Here is a 24,757-nt window from a genome sequence, read left to right on the forward strand (position 1 = left end):
TTTTTTTTTTTTTTCTGTCAGGCTTTTATTCTACTTTGACAGTTGGAAATAGTCATTAATAACTGATGCAATCAAGAGAATTCTACAGTATGTGTGGTAAAATAATTAATATGGAATTATAATTCAAGTCTTTCCTTCTAATGAAAAAACAAGGCCTGCTCCAGTACACAAGTTTGAGTTCAATAATTAGAGTTGACTTTAGGCATATCCATGAAGAAAATTTCCTTCAGAACCAAATTTGAAAGTAAAGGGAAATGTTTTTTTAGAGTCATTTCTCTTGGGTCAAAATAGTGCAATATTTTCTAGAATAAGTAAATCAGGTACATGGTAGTACTTTGATGTCAATATTTTTATTTTCTTACTTATTTTTTAAAGACTGGACTTAAGCTCTTGATATAAAGCAGACTTTTAATTTCCCGTTTTTCAAAGATGATACTGAAAGGTCACTTTCTAGCTTTTAAAGTTCTAAGAAATGACTCATTGTACAACTACTGTCTTACAGGATTCAAAATCAAATTTCCGGTCAGTATTATGCATTTTGATTTGGCAAACGTGTATCCTTTTCTATGTCTTGTAATAGAGATTATTATTAAGAGCTTTTTATTACTGGTTTCCATGTTCTAGGCAGTGGATTTTCTGAGCACTCTATCACATAGGTAAAAAGATCATTGCATTATTTAATGAAATCTACTGTTTGTGCCAGTTGTAACAAAATCTCTGGCAGAGATTCATAAAAGATCTGGAAAGCTTATTTAATTAATTTCAGACTTATCTTTACATTTATTTTTTACTATTTATTAATTAGTAGAGATGCCTACGTTCAGAAAGATGAACATTCTCAAGCTGACAAGTTTGTTCCCCAGAAACATAGCATGCAACCAAAAGGGAGCTATGCCAAACCAGGGTCATGAGTGAATGAGGGTTGTGTCAGACCAAGACCAGAAAACATTTCTTTTTCTATCTAATGATCAAAAGCTGTGGAAACTTCTGTGCCTAAAGAGACTTGACAGAGCTTTTGACTGAAAAGCCAGTGTGGCTTAAGGGCCAGAGCTGAAAGACTGGGTCTGACAAAGAACTGAGTGAGTGCTCTGGGGAAAATGCCATGGGCCACCCTCTGGATTGTGATCTGGTCCAGCTGGGCACAGTGGACCTGGTCTGGCCTGGTTATAGCACTGGTTTAAAGAACCCCAGGAAAACTGACTTAGTCCAGATTCTTTGGGGCACAAGTGAAATTTAGTCTCACCATTCATTCACTAGTTTGAAAAATCTCGGATTAGCCTTAGAATTGACTTTTAATCAAGACATATTTACTGAATACCTATTATGTGTTTCAAGGCCATCTAATTTTAAATTCCCTTCAAGTAAACTGTATTTATTTATTGATTCATCTCCTTCCCCGTACAGAAAGTTAGATAGTATCTTCAACAGTAGGTCAAAGGGATCAAAACTCAGAATGATTAAGGCAATGTTCTCTGATTAAGGCATTGTTCTTACCCCTGACAAAGCTACGCTTACATGTTTCTTTTTCTTTAAAGTTTTTTTTTTTTTTTTAACATTTATTTATTTTTGAGAGACAGAGACAGTGTGAGCAGGGGAAGGGCAGCGTGAGAGGGAGACACACAATCCAAAGCAGGCTCCAGGCTCTGAACTGTCAGCACAGAGCCCAATGTGGGGCTCCAACTCATGAACCGTGAGATCATGACCTGAGCAAAAGTTGGATGCTTAACCTACTGAGTCACCCAGGCGCCCCTACCCTTACATTTTTCAAAGAGGATCATTTATTCTATTATTTAAAATCTCCAAATATTGTTATTATATGATTTTAATAAAGTTCTTCTACTTAGGAAATTAGGAACTGTTTGTGTTCCAAGGCTTTTCTTATAGTCTCCAAGAAACAGAAATCATTTCCATGGTTGTGCATTGGTAACAACAAGCCAACAGGCTCAAAATGGAGTTACTTATGCTAAGTCCCATGTTACCAAACTGAGATGCAACTTAATTAGCTTTGGCTCTTCTAGAAATGTAATTTTAAACCAGTTATCAGGAGTTGCCTGATGACCAAGCACTAGATCTGCCAGAGACATCTGCCATCACTTAAAAGAAAGTAACCTTGCAACAGCCAATCTGCTTTTTTGTTTGGTATAATTTCCTTGTTCCTGCTTCCTTTTACCCGTAAGAATTTTTCATTTAGTACAGCTTCTCTGAGCTCTTTTCTATTTGTCAGATTGGATGCTGCCCCACTCATGGATTGGTGAATGAACCCAATAAAATCTTTAAAATTTGTTTAGTTGAATTTTATTTTCTAACAGTGTGGTCTTTAATGTTATCAAAATTATTATGATTTTTAACGGTTTACAAGGAACATCAAATGGATTTCCAAAGACCTCAGATTAGAAAATTATGAAGACCATCAAAAGAAATGAATAGGAAACTCCTAGCTTGTCTTAAAGGGAAAAACAAAACAAAACAAAAAAACAACCAAACGCCTTTTCAAATTTCGTCTGAGCACACTGCAATACCTAACTTTATAAAAAACAGTGAAACAAGACTTTTGTCATCCTGCGATACTGGGTTCTGCTGTTTGGGCTTTCCCTTCTCCCATCTCCTCGGTTTATGTCTGAAGATCTATCACAGGTCTGGTGATTTCCAAGCAAGAGAGGATTCAGAAATGGTGTATCTTGTGAAGTGTAAGCACTTTCTCTGGGTTACAGCACCATACAAGAACTAGTTTCTACTGGATTTAAATATTTAAATTGTTCGCGACAAATTTTGAATTAACTTGAAATGGATTAGTTGCAGACTGTGTACACCCCCGTTCCCTGTACGTTAATCACCATACTTACTGATCCCCTACGAGTTCAAATCCCTGAAACAAGCATGAAAAAAACAATGCAAGGACCCAAATTTCCTAGTCCTCAGGGTTGGTTTTCAGTAGTCGGGCAATAAGCATACTTTCAGAGTCTGGAACTCCATAAAATTGTTTTGGAGGATGCCCCCAGCTGTGTCACGGACCATTTCGTTTTGCATCTAAAAACAGTACAATTTCCCAACTAGAACTAGTTCAGCGCGGCAAAACCCAGAGCTGGACAAGGGCGGGTCTCGAAGCTGCGGCGCTGGACGCGGGGAGCAGGCTGGTCCTCTCCTTTCGCCGGCCTCTGGGTTTGAGGCCCAGAGGTCAGCTCCGCTCTCGGCTCCGCGCCCGGCGCGGGTGCGAGCCGCCAACTTCGGGCCAATCAGCGCGCGGCGTCTCTGAGACCGCAGCGCCCCGGCCCGCGCCCCCCGCGCCCCCGCGGCAGCAATGGCAGCAGCGGCCGCGGCGGCTCCGGGCTGAGCCAGACCCGGGACTAGGAGGGGCTGAGCCGCGGGGGATCCTGGAATCGGCGGGGAGGTGGGGATTCTGGGAGGAAAACTCCATTTCCTCCTTCCCTGCCGGCCTCTCCCCTCCACCCAGCACCCCAAATTTCGATGTGTCTCCTCCCGGGCGCAGAGCGCTGGTGCTGAGCGAGGCGGCGGCGGCCGCGGCCGGGAAAATGCTGGGCATGTACGTGCCGGACAGGTTCTCCCTGAAGTCCTCCCGGGTTCAGGACGGGATGGGGCTCTACACGGCCCGCAGAGTGAGAAAGGTGGGTGACCCGGCGGCAGCCTGCGCGCCCCTGCTCCTGCCGCGCTCTGTGCGCCTCCCGGGGTCGCCCCTCCTCAGGGCTGGGGGCTCTGCGGGCGTCCCTGCCGTCGCCCCTAGCCGGGGCCGACCGGGACCCCCGCGGGAAGGCCGGGGCCGACGGGGCGGCCTTCGCCTGCCGCGTCTCCCGAGCGGGCAGCGCCACGTAAGTGCCTGCGGGGCGCGCTCTGCTCTCGGCCGGTCCAGGGGCGGAACTGCCGCGGGCCGCCCTGCACCAAGAGGTCTTTCCTTTCCCCTGCAGGAAGTGAGTCCGGATGGAGCCTCCCTCTTCCTCGGTGCTGGGAGTGAGCTGCGTCTTTGCGTTGGCGGAGCCGCGCGTGGGCGGGTGTCTTCACAGGCGCGCACGCAGCCCCGCCGCCGCCTTTCTTCCTTTAGGGTGATTGGAAATGTGGTCGGAAGCGCCTCGCTCTCGCTATAGGGTTTGGGAGGGGGTCATCCCGAGGGAAGCTCAAAACAGGTTTTGGAATCTCATTCACACACTCAGAAGTTCTTTCCTTGCTTCCAAGATGTGTTGTGTGTATTCTGGGAGGTGACAACTCGATAATCGTAGAATCTCTGATCTTTTTTTCTCTGCCTTTGCATTTTCTCTGACTAGATCTCTCTTTCCAGAAGTTTAGAGACAAATGAGCAAGGCAGGCACGTTGCACTATGCATGGGGGAACGGCCTGGAAATGTTGGATGTTGAAAACAAAGGCCTAGGAGGAGAGATAACTGGAAAATTACAAACTTTTGGATTTGATGAGACACGTGTTACAGCCATTTCACAGGATGTGTACAATCTGGAACCACAAAGCCAGTGGTAAAATGCCCAGGGTAACGAGAGCCACCGTTTATTGAGCAGATACTTTGTGTCAAGGCCACTTTCTGGAACTTTATCTACATTAGTAACGTCATCAGCACAGCTCCCTTGAGAACAGTATTAATCCTCATGTAAGAGACGAAAAAAACCAAAAGTAATGCACAGTTAAATTTCGTGCAGAGGCTTCAAACCCATGGCTTCTAGGTCCAAAGCTCATGTTCTTTCCAGATCTATCCCTACCAAGTTCACACTCGCACCGAACAGATATTTTGAAAACGAGGTTTGGGCAAGAGCAGGCTTGTTTAGGAAAGGTATGCTAGCAAGAGGGTCACAGAATGCACCCAGAGACACCAGGATGCTTTTCATCTGAGTATAAATCAGAAAGGGGGAAGAAAGATCAGTGCTTCAGAGGGCTTCCTTGACAACATGACCTATAAGCATCTCCCAGGATAAAACTGGAAGAAGCCAACCCCATACTTACTTTTTCAAATGGGAGTTTGGAAGAATGCTCAAAGGTGCAAACCAGGAGTAAACACTTTATCTGAATTTGAGATGAACTGAATAGATGTTTTTGTCAAATAGGTAAATGTCAGCGTCCACATTCGTTCAAAGCAGAAGTTGAAATTCTGCTTTTAATCCTTTCTCACGGCATCTAGAAAATTCCCAAATGTATTTTTCATGAAAGTCTCAGGCCTAAATTTAATTAATTAAAAAGTAAACACAATTCTTAAACATTATTTTGTTTATTGTTATTAATAGTTATAAATTAAGAAGTTATACAAATAATTAGAATTATTACATAATCCCTATATTGTGTCTTATATTACTATTTAGGCTTTAGAAACAGCTAGCCAATGTACTTTCTTTTGATATTTTTATAAATTCCAACTTATTTTTCCATGTATTTAGTTATTTGGACATTTTTTATTATTTTTGGGTATAGAATGAACAGCTTCCCAAATCACCATATGTTAGTCTATTTTATTATTGCAGTACTAAATAGACACTTATCTTTTCCTGGCTCTTACAATTTCAACATGTAAAACACAGAGTTTTTCATCCCGATCACATCTAGAATGCTTATCTATATTTCAAGTGAATATGCAGATGTTTGCATTGAATTCAGATGTCCTACTATTAGTGACATAATTTAGTTATGATCACAAGATACTCAATCAAAAGGTCATCAATCATGGACAGGTTCACTGATGCCAGAAATAACCCTGAATTAGTTTTCAGTTCCTTTGCCTTCCAAAGGCTGAGGACGAAGCTGAAGCTGAATAGCAGATTTTAGCTGAATGGTAAAGTCAAAGCTGAATGTCCTTACCTGTTTGTGTGTAGTTTCTTGATTATTAAATATTTCCCACGTTACCTTTAATGGGCCTTCTGGCCATAAGTCAAGGATCAAGGGGTCTGAGAAGACTGTATTTCAGCAAAGACCTTAAACTTTTCATATTCCCTATTCTGAATAAGTTTTGGAATATATCACTTTATATGTTAGAAATAACAAATTTTTGTCACACTTTTATAACACACATGCTTGTATAACACTTCTGTTTCAATAAAAACAAAAAAACACACACACAAAAAAACCAATTGCAGGGCATCTGGGTGGTGTCCAACTTCGGCTCAGGTCACTATCTCGTGGTTCATGGGTTCGAGCCCAGCGTCGGGCTCACAGCTCAGGGCCTGGAGCCTGCTTCAGATTCTGGGTCTCCTATCTCTGTCTCTCTGTCTCTCTCTCTCTCCCCCTCCCCTGCTTGTGCTGTCTCTCAAAAATAAATAAATAAATAAATAAATAAATAAATAAATAAATAAAAGAAAGAAAGAAAAAAAAAACAATTGCAACTAAAGCCATCTATTGATTTCAAATTCATAGAAGCTAATCCAGACTGGTACTGACATTGTGGGATCTTTCTAGAGACTCCACTCCCTCTACATTCATCAGGTCAATTTGATTTTTTCTTAACAATGGGACCCCTTAATCCTTTTTTAGGTCAACTCCTTTTTGTGCAGTGTTTGCCAGAGTGAGTTCCCTGCAATAGAATCACCTAATGCCCGACTCCACCTTAGCCCTATTAGGTTTTTCCTTGGCAATAATCTATTTTTGCAGGCCTGAGCTTGTGCTGTCTCACAAGCTCTCTCTCTTTCTCTCTTTCTGTAGAAAATTTTCATAGTGAGAATAAGATGAAAAGGAAAGGACCTCCTTTCCTTTTCTTGCCATTATGGAAATTAGAGGTTGGATGAAGAGAATGTCCTTTCGTAGCTGTTTCTATGTAAGCCATGAATTGTTCTTGTAGAAAGAATGGATGAGACTATTGGAAAGCCCTTGAGTAGAAAAAGGAGACCTGAGTTCATTCAAAGTTATACACATTGCAAATTGCTAATAATTAGAATAAGGTGGACACTTCTGGGGTGCCTGGGTGGCCCAGTCGGTTAAACACCCAACTTCGGCTCAGGTCATGATCTCGTGTTAGGGAGTTTGAGTCTGCATCAGGCTCTGTGCTGACAGCTCAGAGCCTGGAGCCTGCTTTGGTTTCTGTGTCTCCCTCTGTCTCTGCCCCTCCCCTGCTCATGCTCTGTCTCTCTCTGTCAAAAATAAGCATTAAAAAAAAATTATAAAAAAAATTGAAACAGTCCTTTAAGGGCTAGACCTTGTGACAGGCCATATTGCAGACAAAGGAGTTGTTTATTTTTTTTATTTTTTGTTTTTTAAGTTTATTTATTTTGAGAGAGACAGAGACAGCATGAGTGGGGGAGGGGTGAGGGGAATCCCAAGCAGGATGTGCACTGTCATTGGGGAGTCCAGTGCAGGGCTCGAACTCAGGAAACTGTGAGATCATGACCGGAGCCAAAACCAAGAGTTGGACGCTTAACCAATTGAGCCACACAGGTGCCCCATAGGAGTTGTTTAAATATTTCCATTGAAGCACCACCTTACACAGAGGACACTGTTGGGTCGGCAGCCTGAAAGTGTCACACACAAGCGCACAGTATGAATTTTGGGTTTTCTGTTTACTGTGTACTTGTGTATGCTATCTCATTTTATTGTACAACAGTCTTTGAAGGCTTATTATTATCCCCAGTTACAGATTGCACACTTGGTGGATAATTACTTTTTGTCAAAATGTTTGCAATTGTCCTTATGCTGACGTTTAACTTTTTCTTCTTTCCAGTTCATTCTTCACTAGCAGGCTAAAACTTTACCAGATCAGATATGTAGTTATTTTCCTTTATATCTAGAAGCCCTGTAACCTGTGTAAGCGTAGTGTAGTTGAACTGGGCTTATATTTTTAAAAACAACCAAAGATTAACAGGAAGGCTGAGGAAAAGCTGAAAAGGAAATAACTAAATATAAATGAAATAAAATGTCTCTCCCAGATTTCTGGTCCCCTAATTCCAGTAGAAGCAGTAAATAGCATTGCCGACACCTGTCTACACACCAGCAACTGCATTGACCCCCCTGGGAAGCTCTGTTCCTTGCTCCCTTCCTTCTCAATCTTGTGCTTTCTTGCCCAAGTGGCTCCTGAGTGCCATCCTGTGTCCATGAACCCTAGGGCAGTGTCCCACTATACTTTGCCTTTCTCATGAACAAACACGTGTTCCTAGTTCAAACTTCGTCAGATACCGTAGGATTTTATATACAACTACTTTTCTGGACAAAACTTATTGGCAGTGCTGGGGTATGCGTTTCCTGTTACTGCTGGAACAAATTATCACAAATTTAGTGGCTTAAAGCAATATAAGTTTATTATCTTATGGTTTTGGAGAATATAAATCTAAAATGAGTGGACAGAGTGGTTCCTTCCAGAGTCTCTCGAGTCTACCTCCTTTCCTTTTGCAGTTTTCTGGAGGCTGCCCACATTCCTTTGGTCATTCCTTTGCTCTATATCTTTCCAACCTCTGCTTTTGTGGTCACATTTCCTTCTCTTACTCTGACCCTCCTGGCTTCTCTTATAAGGACCCTTGTGGTTGGATCGGGCTGACCCAGGTAGTCCAGGATAATCTCCCCATCTCAGGATCCCTAATGTAATTACATCTGCACAGTCTCTTATATCAGGTAAAGTAAAGGTAGCCTACAGATTCTGGGAATTAGGATGTAAATATTTTTGGTGGGCCATTACTATCTTACCTGGGCTCCAAATTATAATTCTTGGCCTGGATTCTGTGGAACGTGTTACGATAACTAACTGGGGTGAGTTGTTCCCCACATACTGATCCTGATAAAATGTATTCATTGCAGATCTACCATGTTGATGAATATAATGCCTTGTTTTCAGTATTGATTCTGGTGAGATCTTCAGAGTTGGCGTGCAATAAAACCCAAATGAGTGGTTCCCTTACAAAAAGTAGGAAAAAGTATGTTCGTGGGAAGTAGAAAAAGAACTTCAGAAGTAAGCTAATGTGCACATTCTTATTTTACAAATGATGACACCAGAGCCCAGAGAAGCTTCACATGGAGTCTTGCGGCTAACAGCTGCCTCTCAAGCTCCCATGTCTTCCGTGATACCAGCGCCCTCTCTTTCAAACCAAGGCAAACACTTTGGTTCTTTTTGAGGGATTTGCAGTAGAGACATTCAATGAGTCAAATCCCAGTGAAAAATACCTGAAGTAAAGTTCAAATCTGAGTTTATGAAAGTTAAGATAAGCTAAAAAACAAAAACAAAAACAAAAAAATAAGTTGTATAGGGTTAGAAAACCATATGGGAAAGAGGTACCCTGAAAAGTAAAGTAAGGGAGCACCTGGGTGGTTCAGTTGGTTAAGTGTCCGACTTTGGCTCAGGTCATGATCTCGTGGTTTGTGGGTTCAAGCCCCACGTTGAACTCTGTACTGACAGCTCAGAACCTGGAGCCTTCTTCAGATTATGTGTGTCCCCCTCTCTCTGCCCCTCCCCTGCTCGCACTCTGTGTCCCTGTCTCTCAATAATAAACATTAAAAAAATAAAAAAAAAAGAAAAGTAAGTAAAAGCATAGAGGAACAATCACCGTGCATAAATGTTAATATAAGGAGATGAGCTTTTGCGGAATAAAGTGTTTTGTTGAGCAGCTTGGAAGGTGAATCTCATGAAGAAACAATGGATCTTTATGCTAGAGCTAGAATTCTGCCAGTGAACGTTTGCTTATATTTCCTGGTGGCTGATGATAACTAACCTGGAAACATAATCAGAGGGAAAATCATCACCATTGATGCCTGCCATGTGTGCTATCTCTTTTCTGTTTACACATTTATACTCTAGGATAGAGACTCAAAGCAGCTTTGTATATCCTGGTGTTGTTACAGATTTTAAAATATATAACTAATCCACTTAAACGGATGTTTTCTCTGAAACTTCACATTTTGTTTTTTGTGTGTGAGATAATAATAGCTGTGGTTAATTTTTTCAACAAATATTTATTGAGCCCCTGAAATTGTTAGGCACTCACTGGGCTAGTTGCTAGTGACAGAAAGGTGAATGACAGAGACAGTAGTCACTGAATGCATCACACAGTTCATATTCAAGTCCTACCAGAAGCCTGCAAGGTTTATACTGCCATTGTTATCCTTGTTTTATCGATGAGGGGGCTGATTTTGAGGAAAGTTATATTAATAATAAGTGGATTAATCAATTTGAACTCAGATAATTCCATATATCCTTTTCACTGAAAAAAAATTTTTTTCCTCTATACTGATAAAGTGCTGTGTCCATGCTCATATACTACCATCCAGACACACATCAACTCATATAGTTTAAAAAAATTATTTCACAAAAATGAGAAAAAGAGTAAACTCATTTCATCATCCAGCATTTCTCATTCAACAGTATTTAATGGAAATCCCTTCAAGTAATCTACTTTGGCTGTCATTTATTATTTTAATATTTATTTATTTATGTATGTATTTATTTACTAATGTTTTATTTATTTTGAGAGAGAGAGAGAGCGAGGGAGGGGCAGACAGAGGAAGAGAGAGAATCCCAAGCAGACTCTGCACTGTCAGTGCAGAACTTGATGCAGAGCTCAAACTCCTGAACCATGAGATCATGACCTGAGCTGAAACCAAGAGTCGGATGCTTAACCGACTTAGCCACCCACGTGCCCCTGTGATTGATTATTTTTAATGACTGAATATATTTTATGCTGTCAGTGTGCCACAATTTCCACTTATTCGGGTATTTATTTATTTATTTATTTATTTAAACGTTTATTTATTTTTGAGACAGAGAGAGACAGAGCATGAATGGGGGAGGGTCAGAGAGAGGGAGACACAGAATCTGAAACAGGCTCCAGGCTCTGAGCTGTCAGCACAGAGCCCCACGTGGGGCTCGAACTCACGGACCGCGAGATCATGACCTGAGCCGAAGTCGGCTGCTTAACCGACTGAGCCACCCAGGCGCCCCTATTCGGGTCTGTTTTACATAGTTATTATTCAAGATATATCTTCTTCACCAAAATCTGTCCTATGAATTCAGTAGTGAACAAAATAGAGATTCTGTCTGTTGTGGAGCTTGCATTCTAGTGAGAAGAGACAGAATCTAAACAATGAACATATTAGATAAACTTTATACTCTGTTAAAATGTGGTAAGTGCTAAGGAAAAAAGAAAAAGTAGAGCCGGGTATCGATAACTTGGCAGAGTGCCTGGATGTGGGTGTGGGGATGTTATTATAAATAGGTGGTCCAGTTAGTGCTCACCAGGCAAGGGAGGTTTGGGCAGTGACTTACAGGATGGCACATTTGTAGGGGACAAGCATTCTAGGCAGCAGCGAGAGCAAAGGTCCTAAGATGGGTGTTTGCTTGTTGTGTCCCAGGACAAGGAGGCCAATGAGGCTGGAAGGGAGTGAGCTGGGGCTGAGTACTAGGGGAGGAGGTCAGTTAATGAAGGGAAGCCTACTAAGGGCCACATTTCTTTCTTTCAAGCCATTGCAAAGGTGTCTACTTTTCTTTGAGTCAAATGGGGAACCACTGCAGGGTTTTGACATGATTTGACTTGAGTTTATCAAGGGTCCTTCTGAGAATGGCCACAGGGCAAGTGTGCAACTTAGAAGACTTGTTAGGATTCTGTTGCAGTGATCCAGGTGAGAGATGATGGTGGCTTAGACCAACATGGTGGCAATGCTGGTAGTGTAGTTTGAAGATAGCAGTGACAGAGTATGCTGGTGGAATAAGGGTGAAAGAAGGGGAAAGATCTGAAGATGATTCCAAGGATTTTAGTGTGAGAAATTGGAAGGGTTGTATTGTCAGCCAGCAACTGAGATGGGGAAGATTGTGGCTGCAGCAGGTTTGAAGGGGGAGGATCAGGAACTCAAGTTGTTTATTTTATAAATGTTTATTCATTTTTGAGCAGGAGAGAGAGAAAGAGCACACACATGTGCGTGTGTGCTCGCAAGTTGGGGAGGGGCGAAGAGAGAGGAGGACAGGGGACCTGAAGTGGGCTTCTGCACTGACAGCAGCCCGATGTGAGGCTCGACCTCATGAACCAAGAGATCACGACCTGAGCCAAGTTGGATGCTAAACTGACCGACCAAGCCACCAAGGTGCCTCTATTTATTTATTTTTGAGAGAAGAGAGAGTGTGAACAGGGGAGGAACAGAGAGAGACGGAGAGAGAAAAATCCCAAGCTCTTGGCTGAGAGTGCAGAGCCTGATGTGGGGCTCTAATTGAAGATCTGTGAGATCATGACCTGGGCCAAAATCAAGTCAGAGGCTTAACCGATTGAGCCAACGAGGCACCCCAAAGGCATGTTGATTTTGAGGTTTCTGTTAGACAACAGAGAGAGATGTCAAAGAGGTGGTGAGATACAGTTGTTGTACCTGCATATCCTCCTTCCCATCCTTTATGCCACTATTTTCAGCTATTTTATTTTATGCTATAAACCTTACATTTCTGCTATATTCCCTTTTGATCATCAGTTGACTTTTAGAGCAATTAAAAATCAGAAAGATTGTCTTTATTATATATTTTTAACATTCTGGAGCTCTTAATTTCTTTGCTTTTAACTAAGTTACTGTCTGGGATCATATTCCTCATGCCTGAACCATATTCTTTGAACATTTCTAGTAGCATAAGTTGCTGCCAATGAATTTCTCCAGCTTTTGCATGTCTGAAAGAGTATTTTGCTATGTTCTTCAGGTTGACAGCCCCCCGCCCCCCACTACATTATGGATGTTGCTTATTTGTTTTTCTTTCTTTCTTTTTTTTTTGGCTTACGTAGTTTCCGACAAAAAGTCTGCTGTAAGTCTTACATTCTGTACATAATATCTTTTTCTTCTGTCTACATTCAAGATTTTTCTACTTTTCTTTGAATTTTAGAAATTTAAGTATGTGTCTTTGATTAAAAAAACTTGGTTTTATGTGTGGTTTGATGTCTTTTATTATTTTTTGAACATCCGTGGACATTATCTCTTCACATTTTATTTCTGGTATAATCTTTCCTCTGGGTCTCCAATTACATGTGTGTCAGACCATTTGATAGAATAGTATGTCAACAGCCTTTATATGCTTTGCTCTGCTTTTTCTATGCTTTTTTTTCTTTTTTACTTTGTGTTTTAGTTTAGGTAATTTCTTTTTCCTTATCTTCAATTTTATTGATTCTTTTCTCAGCTGTGCCAAGTTTCCTGGTGAGTCTGTCAAAGGAATTCATCTTTGATATTGTGATTTCTATTTCTAGTATTTCCACTGGACTCTCCATTTTATAGTTGACATGTCTCAGCTGAAATCTTCCCTATATTCATGCATGTCAACTGCCTTTTCTATTAGGTTATTATTATTATTTTTTAGTTTATTTATTTATTTATTTTGAGAGAGAGAGAGAGCAAGCATCAACGGGGAGGGGTCAGAGAGAGAGAATCCTAAGTAGGCCCCTCACTGTCAGCTCAGAGCCTGATGCTGGGCTCAGACTCACAAACCATGAGATCATGACCTGAGCCAAAATCAAGAGTTCGTATACTTAACTGACTGAGCCACCCAGGCACCCCTCTAGTAGATTCTTTTACAAAGTAGACATAGTTATTGTTAAAGTCCTTATCTGATAAGTCCAACATCTGTGTCATCTCTGAATCTGGTTCCATTGCTTGCTTTGTTTCTGAACAATGTTTTTTTTTCTCCTTGCTTTTTTGTATGTCATAGTTTTGATTGAATGCCAGCATCATGTGTGAAACTATCAAGAGTGCAGTAAATAGCATTTATGCTATTTACACCTTTTTTTTTTTTTTTTTGGTCAGTCTGGGGATTTGGATCAATCTAGTTAGGAGCTAAAATGGGTTTGCATTATTTTGTTGCTGTTGTTACCTTCAATATATCACAGGCTTTAGATCCTTCTAGAGTTACCTTGTACTGGGGGTGGCTAGAGTGCTCAAGGTTTTTCTCAGTGTTTCTGTTCTACTCTCAGCTCTCTCTCTCTCTCTTTTTTTGTTAAATGTTCTTGTTTTTATTTTTGATAGAGAGAGAGAGCACACATGAGTGAGTGGGGAAGGGGCAGAGAGAAAGGGAGACACAGAATCTGAAGCAGGTCCCAGGCTCCTAGCTGTCAGCCCTGAGCCTGTGGCAGGGCTCAACCCCACAATCCATGAGATCATGATCTGAGCCGAAGTCGGATGCCTAGTTGAATGACCCACCCAGGTGCCCCAACTCTCAGCTCTCTTTTGTCCTTGAATGCCTAAACCATAGAGGGTTTTCACCATGCTGCCTTGCTCTTCCCCTTCTTATCAGTAGTAGACCGCTATGTATTGTTTTTTGAGATTCTCTATCTTGGTCCAGCTTCATTCTTATCCAGGGTTTATCAGTCTGAGCCCTGGGAGTTGTGCCTTCTCAGCATTCCTACCTCTTCTCCATAGGAGCCAAACTTTCGCCTTGTTTTATTTGGTGTTTTGCTGGGGGAGTGTTTCTTGTCCCTTCTGCAAAGGTAGGAGTCCTCTGATGGTTGTGGTATAAGTTCCTGAGCCTGCATTACTTCCTGCCCTTCTTCTAGCAGCAATGGATCTTTATTTGTGTCCTAGAGGTGACAGTGTGCTGCTTCCCTTGCTGTGCCTAAAGGCTTTTCCTTATGTGGAAGAAAGGGCAGGGCAGGAGGTGTGGAGTGTTGTGTCATTCTTGTAGCGTATGCTGTTTCGCTCCTGCATGCTTGCATCCCTGAGGGAGACTGTTCTCCTGTCTGTCCCCCAATCTTTCTTGTATGGGAGATCTTTGGAGAAGACTCTGCACGTGTGTGTGAACTCTGCTTATGTCTGGGGCTTCCACTGGTTCTGTAAGGGCAGGCTGTCTCACATGTACCTTTAGCTGTTAAAGCGTTAGTTGATTTCTTACCTGCTTGTGTGGTGACTGGCGGCTGTGCATTCTGTGATCTGTGGCAGCAGCTAAGCCAGTGCTCTCCTCAAGAAAAGTTAGGATTTTGTGGTTTATTGGCCTTTCGGATTGGTAGGGTAGGAGGGATACCCTTTTCAAATCCTTGGTGGATATTTAACTTAAGTTTTAAAATTAATGGCATTTAAAAATATTCTTACTTATTATCTTTATTACTTAATAAATCTGTCCAGTATTGAAGGAGAGGTTTTAAAATCTCCCACTCTAGTTCTTCATGCACACACACAACACACACACACACACACACACACACACACACACACACACACATATATATATGCTATATGTATTATATAATACATATGTATTTTGGTGAAAAGTTAGTTAAGTTTTTAATTATTTTTTAAAAATATACATAACCTAAAACTGGCCATTTTAATCATTTTTTATTGAAATATAATTAACATACAATGTTATATTAGTTTTAGGTATACAGCATACTGATTCAACAATTCTGTACATGACTTACTACTTACCACGATAAATATAGTCACTACCACTGTGCAACTTTACTACAATATTATTGACTATATTCCCCATGCTGTACTTTTTATCTCCATGACTTATTTTATAACTGGAAGTTTGTGCATTTTTAGTATTTTTAAACTTCTCTTTTCTCCCTGTTAGATCTTCTTCATGAATGTATTTTTTATTACTATATAATGTTCTGCTTTATTCTGTTTAGTGCATTCAGCCATTAATTTAATTCTTGTCTGATATTGACACTATTGCCTTTCTTTGTCTACCCATTTAAAGTCATTTTTTATCATTTTGTTTTATCTTTTGTAATCACGTAGCTAGATTATATTTCATAATGCAATATTATAATCTCATTTAATGAGGAATTTAATTCCTTCATATTTAGCATAATAGCTGATAGAACTGATTTCATTCTTGTTGTCTTTCTTTATTCTCATTACTTATTTTGTATTGTTGTAACTTATTTTTAAATTTTCCTTATTTTGCAGTCTGTTCAAGTCACTGTTCATTCCTTTCTTTCTTCTGATTACTATGTTAGTTATATTCTTTTCCATTAGTGATTTACTTTTTCCCTCTTTCACAATCAGATGGATATGATTTTTTTTGTCTGATGCCTAGCACTCAACTATGTTTTCCCACAAAAACACACAATTTCTTCTACAAGATGTCCCATTTCCCCTTTCCTTCCCTCCGCCCATTGCCCACCTTCACCCCAGCAGCTTTTGGGATGCTTTTGCCTTCCTGCCATCCTTCCCCAACAGCCCTTAAGTTTGGATGAAATGGTGTGTTATTTAATAGAATTTCTTTTAAGAGTATATCCCCGTTGGTTGAAGAGTTGTTAGTTAGAGCCTATATAGTCTACACACTCTGTTAGTTGTTAATTTTGTGTGTATACACACCAGCTCCTCCTTTTCTTCTGCCATCTTCTTTCCTTTGCTCTGGTTCATTTTTTAGTTAGAGACTTTTTTGTGATTCTTTTTCTCATCACCATGTGGATAATATGCTCTTTGAATCTGTGTATATCATCAGGTAGCTCTCCTTCCACCTGACTGTAAAGGACTTCCTGCTGGGTAAGTGATTTTCAGGTTATTGCATTTCTCTTTCAACTCATTCTCTAAACATATTTAGTTGGAAAATCATGTTTCTTTTTTCACTCTTAAAAGTGTGTTTTGTTGTTGTTGTTGTTGTTGTTATTATTTTTTTTGAGTGCTCTACTTGAATGTCCTTAAATTCCCTTATGTAGTTAAGGTATTTCTCTTAATGATTCTGCCTCCTGTAGAAGTTCTATTTTACAGAGTATGGTTCTCATTTTTCTGCCTGATTGTTCTCTCTCAGGCAGCTGGGCCCCTTTGTTTAGGCAGTCTGCCTTGGTTGTTTTGTCAAAGCCTAAGGGCGGTAATTAGAGAGCCCTCTATGATGTCAGCCCTTCCCTCTAGGCAAGGGGTCTCTGTCACCATGAGCCTGCCCGGGCAGATAGGTTGTCAGTTCCCTGTTCCTTTGCTCTCTTGTCTCCTTGGACTTTCCTGGACTGCTGAGCATGGAAAGACTGTGGGCTGTGGCCCCCTTCCCCATCTCTGACTTTCAAACGTTTCTCAGCATTCCCTAGTGTCCGGTCCTCAGCCCTCTTCTGCTGTTTTCCACTTTATTACTAAGTCCACTGGAGAGAATGCCTCACACCAGTAACTTGCCAGAGCCTAAGGCTTCACTTATGTCCCGTTGGCTGTACATGCTAGTGGCAGTTGTTTTGCTCAAAAGATGAAAGTAGCTTAGGGTTGGAGATAAGGGGAAGGTGGTGCGTACAGGTCACCATATACTCAGAATCTCTTCTTCCTCACAGTTCTGCTGCATTTCCCATTTCGCATTTATTTTATAAGGGACTCATTTCATAAAGAATGATTCTGTTATGTCTTGGGCACTGGTGTGTTTCTTTTCCTTGACATTCGCTATATCAGCTGAGAGTAATAGGGACAACTATAGGAATCTGAACCTTGGGGATTAAGTTCTCCCTATAATAAGAAGTTGGCACTTAGGCATTTACTGCTATCAGTTCAGTGGCTTAAAGTGTTGGGGTGGAAGTCTTTGTGTCCTCTTGGCCTCACGATGGCTGCTTTAGCCCCAGCTATCATGCTTTTATTATCAGTGGGGAGAGAGAAGAAGTAACCAAGGCCCAAGGGTATTCTTGCCAGCTGACTTAGCTCTCATTTAAGAGCCTTTGTGGTAGGTTCATACAATGATCTTTGCTTGCATATTGTTAGCTCTCTTCCCTATCTAAATGGGAAGCTGGTGAGTATAGTTTTTCTACCTATGTATATTAGTACCCTCAACAAAAGGTCAGCATTCTAGTACTAAGGAGTATGGATATATAGCAAGGCAACTTGCCTCTGCTCAGTCACAGTGGGGAAAGAAGATTAGATATTTTTCATCCTGAACTTTTTAGAAACATACTGTGTTGAAGGCCTAATTGTACTATAAGAACAACACATGAACAGGAGTGTAACATGGAAATATAATTATGTTCTAAGTGGGGACCCTAGACTCCTTCTGTGAAAAATTGTCATTATTTCACATATGAATGACTCAACTGCAGATTGATTCACTTTAATATAATTTATTTCATCAATATGTATATATTTTTTTATTCACTGAGGCATTTCAAAGTAAATTACAGACATTATGACGATTTTTTTCCCTCAATATTTCTGTGGAGGACATTCTCCTAAATAGCCATAATATCATTTTAACATCCAGCAAAAATAACAGTAATTTCCTAATGTCATCTAATTCCAGCCCATACTCAAACTACTCCAGTTGTCTCCAAAGTGTTCTTATAGCTGTTTGTTTTGAACCAGGATCTAATCAGGGACCACCTATTACATTTGGTTAGGTCTTTCAAATCTTTTAACAGTCTCCCTTTTCCCATTCCCCTTTCTGAAGAAATTAGGCTAATTGTAGAGTATCTCACAATCCGAATTTATCTGATTGTTTTCCCAGGACTTTATTTAATGTGTTTCTCTATCTTCTGTATTTCTTTGAGTCTGGAAGCGGGGTATAGATTATTTTACCATTTTTTTTTTCTGTTAAATGAAGTGACATATTAAATGCTTTTCTCTACCCTCAGGATACTTTTGACATTGTAGTAAATAGTGCCGTTTTAAGCAGTAGGAATTGCACGAAGTGTCCGCCTCCCTCTCATCTGTGTTTTAACCGCGTGCTTTCTTCCTAGGAAGCACAGATCTTCCCAGGTGCTGGATGAGAGACAGGGCAAGGGGGAAGAGGTCTGGGTGTGTTCCCTTGCCCTTTCACCCTTGGAGGTGCCTGGAGAATTCAGCAAACACCCCTCTTACATTCCTATGGCGGACACTGGGGAATGAAGGGCTAGGTTGGTTTGCTAAAGACTGCATTTTGGCAGGGGGTGTATAATGTCTGGTTTTCCCACTGTTAGTAATGCCAACACTGTTAGTAATTTTTCCATTTAAAGGGACTTGTGCTTAATAAGTAATCTGTGAGCTGACACTGTATAAGTACCTATTTCACTATCAACCTTTTACCTAATGGTCTTAGCCATTATCCATTGATAATCCTTGCCTGAATCAGTTATGTTATTAGAAATTTAAAAATGGTGATTCATTCAAATAAACAGTTCTCCTTTATTTATAAATTATCATTCCTCTGTAAAGAAGAGCTTTCCCTCATTATTTGCTGTTATCTGGTTGTCATGAACTAGGGTATTATTGAAAAGGTAGGGCAAAATGTTAGTTCTCTCTCTATTAATTTTAACAAGTTGTTACCCTCTAATGAAGGCAAACAAGGTTTAATTTTCTCAGGCAGTCATTAAGAATTTACCAATGTGTTTTAATCAGTTACACTTTGGTTCTCTTTGATTCTCAAATTGTTCTCTTTGATTCTCAGATTTGGTCTTTGGAGGCTGCTCTTTCTAGTAGAATTCAAGACCTGGAAGGAATCTTAGAAATCAGCTACCCCAAATCCCTAAGTTTTATAAGTGAGGAAACTGAAGTTCAGAAGTTTGTGACATCCTATTTTTTTTTAATGTTTATTTTTGAGACAGAGAGAGACAGAGCGTGAATGGGGGAGGGTCAGAGAGAGGGAGACACAGAATCTGAAGCAGGCTCCAGGCTCTAAGCTGTCAGCACAGAGCCTGATGCTGGGCTTGAGCTCACAGAGTGTGAGATCTGACCTGAGCCGAAGTCAGATGCTTACCCGAGGAGCCACCCAGGTGCCCCTGTGACACATCCTATTTTAATGGCAGAGCAGGGATTAGGATTGGGATCTCTTGAAGTCTCAGCTACTGCTTTTCCCACTGTTCTAAGAGAGATATTTGCAGTAAATCTTGCTTTCAACTTCTTACTAATACAAGCAAAATGAGAAAAAATAGCCCATATTCGTAATCATACATTTTTTTGTCTATTAAAAGTTATTGTTGGAGCTTCTAGGTGGCTCAGTCGGTTAAGCGTCCGACTTTGGCTCAGGTCATGATCTCACAGTTTGTGAGTTCAAGCCCTGAGTCAGGCTGTGTGCTGACAGCTCAGAGCCTGGAGCCTGCTTCTGATTCTGTGTCTCCCTCTCTCTCTCTACCCCTACCCCACTCATACTCTGACTCTCTCTCTCTCAAAATAAGTAAACATAAAAAAAAAATTTAAAAAAAGTTATTGTCTAGTCCAGTGGGTGGCAAATTGAATAGATTAATTATCTGCTTTATTTAGAAGCAACAAAGAAGCACCGTTGTAGGCTGGGCATTGGACCAGTCTGAGAGGTGAGTTTGCCTTGGAAAGTTTGCTGTCTACAGGTTGAATTTGTCTTGCAGTTACATTTTATTTGATCTTCAGAGTTTTGAAAACTTGGAATTCATTGCCAGCAGAGAAAAGTAGTCATTTCATGTATGCATTTGAGCTGTCAGCTTCTCTAAAGCATTTGTGGATACGTAGCAACATTAGGTTCCTGTTGTGATATAGCAACACTCAGTTGGAGAGGAAAAGCTTACGTGGGCATGCCCTTCCAGCTTGCCTCCAAATCACTTCCCAATGTGTCCTTTACATTTTTGTTGTTGGATGTCTGATGTTCTGCTGCTTTCCTGCCTGACCTTGTAAGCATTGGAGATAGTGACCCCTGAAAGAGCTTGAAGTGAAGAATTCTAGGAAAATTCTTGCAATGAAGGTAACATCAGTAATGTAGGCATACGTGTACAGCAAAAAAATGGGGGAGCTGACAGTTTTCCTTTTGCTAATGATCTTCAGGAGCTTAATCACAGAGAGTAAAACCAGTGATGACAAGAAGTCGGCTCAAAAATTTTGAAATTCTCAAGAAGATAGTTTGAAATATTGCTTTCCTTCCTGTCATTAGTTATGAATCCCACATATGTATATATATGCATATGTATATATAATTTGTATTATAATGAATCATATGAAAAATTTTCACTTCACAGGTTGGAAATGGTCAAATATTGGCAATTTCATGTGGTTCAACTAAAAGAAAAGTAATCACATATATATGGGGTGTGTACCCCAAATCGTCCTTTCACAGGTGTGTTTTACCCAAGCAGGTTTGAAGCCCACTGAAGTAGAAGAGGCTTACTCTTAGGTTAGAATTCCCATGGGAAATGGTTAGCAAATAAAGCAGGATATGCAATAAAATTATAATTATAAGAAAGTGCTGTTTGCATAGTAGAAACAACAAGGAACACGGAGTTAGAGAAGGGGTGGATAGCAGTTGCTAAGATCCTTAGGGGAAAGCTTCAGAGTGAGAGGTAGTCTAGTAAGTACAAAATTTTCATCTAAAGTCAAATATAAATTGTTTTAATTATCTGCAGTGTTTCATATCACAAGTACTATGGATAATTAAGAGTTGGCTATTTACAGGAATCTCATATGATCTTGGGGCACCTGGGTGGCTCAGTTGGTTGAGCCTTCGACTCTTGATTTCAAATCAGGTCATGCTCCCAGGATCATGGGATTGAGCCCCGTGTTGGGCTCTGTACTGAGCATGAAGCCTGCTTGCGATTCTCTCTTTCTCTCTTTCTCTCTCTATTTCTCTCTCTGTTTCTCTCCCCTGCTTGCATGTGTGCTCTCTGTCTCTAAAATAAAAAACAAAGAGTTGGCTATTTACATTTTTGTAATCTTTTTAAAAAAAGGTTTTTTTTACATTTATTTTTGAGAGAGAGAGAGAGAGACAGAGAGCGAGCGGGGGAGGGGCAGAGAGAGAAGGAGACACAGAATCTGAAGCAGGCTTCAGGCTCTGAGAGAGCTGTCAGCACAGAGCCTGACACGGGGCTCAAACCCACAAACCGTCCGTTCATGACCTGAGCCGAAGTCAGATGCTTAACCGACTGAGCCACCCAGATGCCGCTACATTTTTGTAATCTTTCAGCTATAGAAACTCAGGTTTATTTGATCGGATCATGCTAACATACTTACGGCATACTTACAAATTTACCTCTCCTATGTATGTTTTTGTGTCAGTGTTTTTCAAACTGGATAGCAAGCCATTAGTGAGCTGTGAGATTAACTTATTGGGTGAGAACCAGTATTTTTTTAAAAAGTGAAGTAAAGTAGAGTATAAAATGTTGGAGTGTGTTGTACAGAGTAAGGGTAGTATTGTTTTAAGAAATTTATATTTTAGTTTTATATCTGTGTTTCTATGTGTATGTGTGAATATGCCAAGCTGAGACACAAAACGTATTTCCTACTATGGCTTGAAGAAAAACCAGAAAGCCGTATTATCATAGTTTGATAATTGAGTTTATGATAGAGTTCATTATTAATAGTGAGGCTTTAAATTCAGAGTCCTGATTCTTATTTTGAATTTTCAAAGCACTAAGTCTTTTAATAATCTTATTAGACATGCATCCAAGCAGTCTTTTAAACTGATTTCCAGTACATTTACCTGGGTTTCTATGTCTCCTCTTCAGTCCTTTGAACACTGCTGAATTGATGGATTCAGGTTTTTTTCCCCCCAAATTTGTACTGCAGAGAGAAGCTGACTGGCTAGGTCAGCTGCATTAGAAACTGTATACTTAGATTATTACCTTCTGCAATGGTTGGTAAACACTAATACATGACTAGACGGAGTGAAAAGATGAATGAACTACATGCATTAATACCAAATCCTCAAAGTTATTACCAAAAGCACACCTTATTTTTTGGTCTGTCTTCCAGATTGGCTTTAACATCAGTCCGTCAGTTTCTTCATTCAGTTCAACAGTCAATGTATTGAGTGACTGCATGAGCAAGGCATGGCCCACATGGCTGCTAAATGTTGTAGTTAATGGAAAGTGAGAAGGGAGGTGTGAGCCAGCCTGGGCATTGGGTCATGCAGTCATTGTCAGGGTTTTGAGTGGTGGTGTGGTGGAGTGGACAGTGCCTGAGCAGAATAAACCGCTGGTACCTAATCCCTTCTCTGATCTTCACTAGGTGATTGACCTTAATCAAACAAGTTATTTAAACTGTTGGATTCTCAGTGTCCTCCATTGTTAAATGGGGAAATTCCCACATAGGATTATTTGGTGTGTGGCACGTAGTAGTTCAGTATATATCAATTCCCCTACCCTCTTCTTTCATTTCTGATACAGCTTTTCTTAACTGCCATTAAATACTGGTAAGTTCCCACGTTGAGGTGAAAAACGATTAGTTTTTAAAAGAAAGCATCTTTGGCACTGTTGTGTCTGCCTGAGAAGTGATGCTAGTATGAAGTGGCTAGTGAGGTCTGGAAGGATTGGGGAAGCAGGGCTGGCTTCCAGCCTCTGAAATTTGCTCACTGAACTTTATATCACTAACTATGTTATAAATACACATTTTTCTTTTTTTTTTAATGTTTATTTTTGATAGAGAGACAGAGCACGAGTGGGGGAGGGGCAGAGAGAGAGAGAGAGAGAGAGAGAGAGAGAGAGAAAGGGAGACACAGAATCTGAAGCAGGTCCAGGCTCTGAGCTGTCAGCACAAGAGCCTGACATGGGGCTCAAACCCACAAACCATGGGATCATGACCTGAGCCAAAGTTGGAAGCTTAACTGACTGAACCACCCAGGTGCCTGTTATTATAAATAACAGTCTCCCTGTGTCTTTGGTGTGTTTGTGCTTGGGTTATTTAGGATTATAATCTTGATTTGAGCAATCTGTGTAGCTATTTTTTTTTTTTTTTTTTTTTTTTGTCCTTAAGTTAACATTCAAGAATAGGTCTTCTGGCCTCTGCCTTTTTTTTTTTTTTTTTTTTTTTTTTTTGTAGGTTTTCAGGATCTCATTTCTTTGTTTGTAAGATGAGGGGCTGGGTTAGTGAGTTGTAATTCTTTTAAGCTTTAACCTTTTACTATTTCCAGAGTTAGGTTTTCTGTTGTTCATTAAGTAATTTATATTCCTCGAAACATTGCTTTGGTGGTTGTTTTTCCCTCCAGCAGCATTTATCAGAAGTTCTCCTGGAGATTTTGTTGGATTTTTCTTCCCCTTAAGAAGGGATGGTTCTACTGAAGAATAGGCACCAGCAGATTTGGGGGACTCTCACAGAGGCTCTATGTTTTCTTTGCACACATTTCTACAGACTGTCTGGCTGGACAAACTCAACCGCACTCCAAGTCTCTCCAGTCTGCTTTGGTTGCCTTAGTTGAGAAAACAATGTCTCATACCCTGGAACCTGCCTCACGAGTAAGTGCAGGGGCCAGCCACCTGTGCTTCACACCTAGGAACTTGTCAAAATGCAGCTCCCCACACCCAACTCCCAGAGATTCTGATTTGAGTAAGCCCAGGATTCTGAATTTGGAACAAGCGTCGCTCTTGATTCTCATGCCAGGTGGGCTTCAAAGCTTGCACTTTGAGAAACTGGTGCACAGTGTGCTGCCTTGGCTGTTTGAGAGATTGGCAGGGCAATTTAAACTTTATTTATGAACAGTCTTCCTCTGAGAATGCCAAGCCTACTTCCTTCTTGTTCATAATTGGGATGAATTTGTGATTTTTATGGAAACCAGGTGATTTTCTGCCTGGTGGGCTTGTCTCTCAAGGCAGGCAAAACTCAGTGCTTGTCATTTTAAGACCACTTGCCAGAGGCCTTGTCAGAATTTGAATGTTGTGCAATTTAACCCTTTTATGTTGGCTCCTGTGTTGTGGATTCAGGCTCTGAAGCTAAAAACAGATTAAGTTGGATTTTAAATATGTAAATATTTTGTGTTGCGTAAATTGTTTAATACTTTAAATGTGTCTCAATCATTGGGCATGAAGGTTTGGAGAGAAAAAAAATTCCAGAAGAGAAATACATTTATGTTAGTAACTTCATTATTGTACTAACTCCTTTTCAATGTAATCATCACTACCCAGGGTGAAAAGTTTGGACCGTTTGCTGGAGAGAAGAGAATGCCTGAAGACTTGGATGAAAATATGGATTACAGGTTGATGTGGGAGGTGAGGATGTGATTGTTATTTTAAATATTTAGTGTTTCTCTTTATACTATTTAGTGCAGTTA

The 24,757-nt window shown here is 40.5% G+C and overlaps 1 protein-coding gene across 5 annotated transcripts in view; it reads left to right on the top strand.

Annotated features, from left to right (window-relative positions):
- The first annotated feature begins 3,295 nt into the window (after window positions 1-3,295).
- Window positions 3,296-24,757, top strand: part of PRDM5 (PR/SET domain 5) — a 204,331-nt gene continuing 182,869 nt past the window's right edge. For 3 of the 5 annotated variants that reach the window (XM_042983975.1, XM_042983979.1, XM_042983976.1), the window contains exons 1-2: window positions 3,296-3,623; window positions 24,612-24,695. In XM_042983975.1, coding sequence (XP_042839909.1) covers window positions 3,531-3,623; window positions 24,612-24,695 — 177 coding nt within the window. In that variant the 5' untranslated portion in view covers window positions 3,296-3,530. The remainder of the gene's footprint in view (window positions 3,624-24,611; window positions 24,696-24,757) is intronic. The other 2 variants (XM_042983978.1, XM_042983974.1) reach the window with 2 other exon arrangements.

Source organism: Panthera tigris, chromosome B1, assembly GCF_018350195.1.
Source record: "Panthera tigris isolate Pti1 chromosome B1, P.tigris_Pti1_mat1.1, whole genome shotgun sequence".
NCBI classification, from domain to species: domain Eukaryota; kingdom Metazoa; phylum Chordata; class Mammalia; order Carnivora; family Felidae; genus Panthera; species Panthera tigris.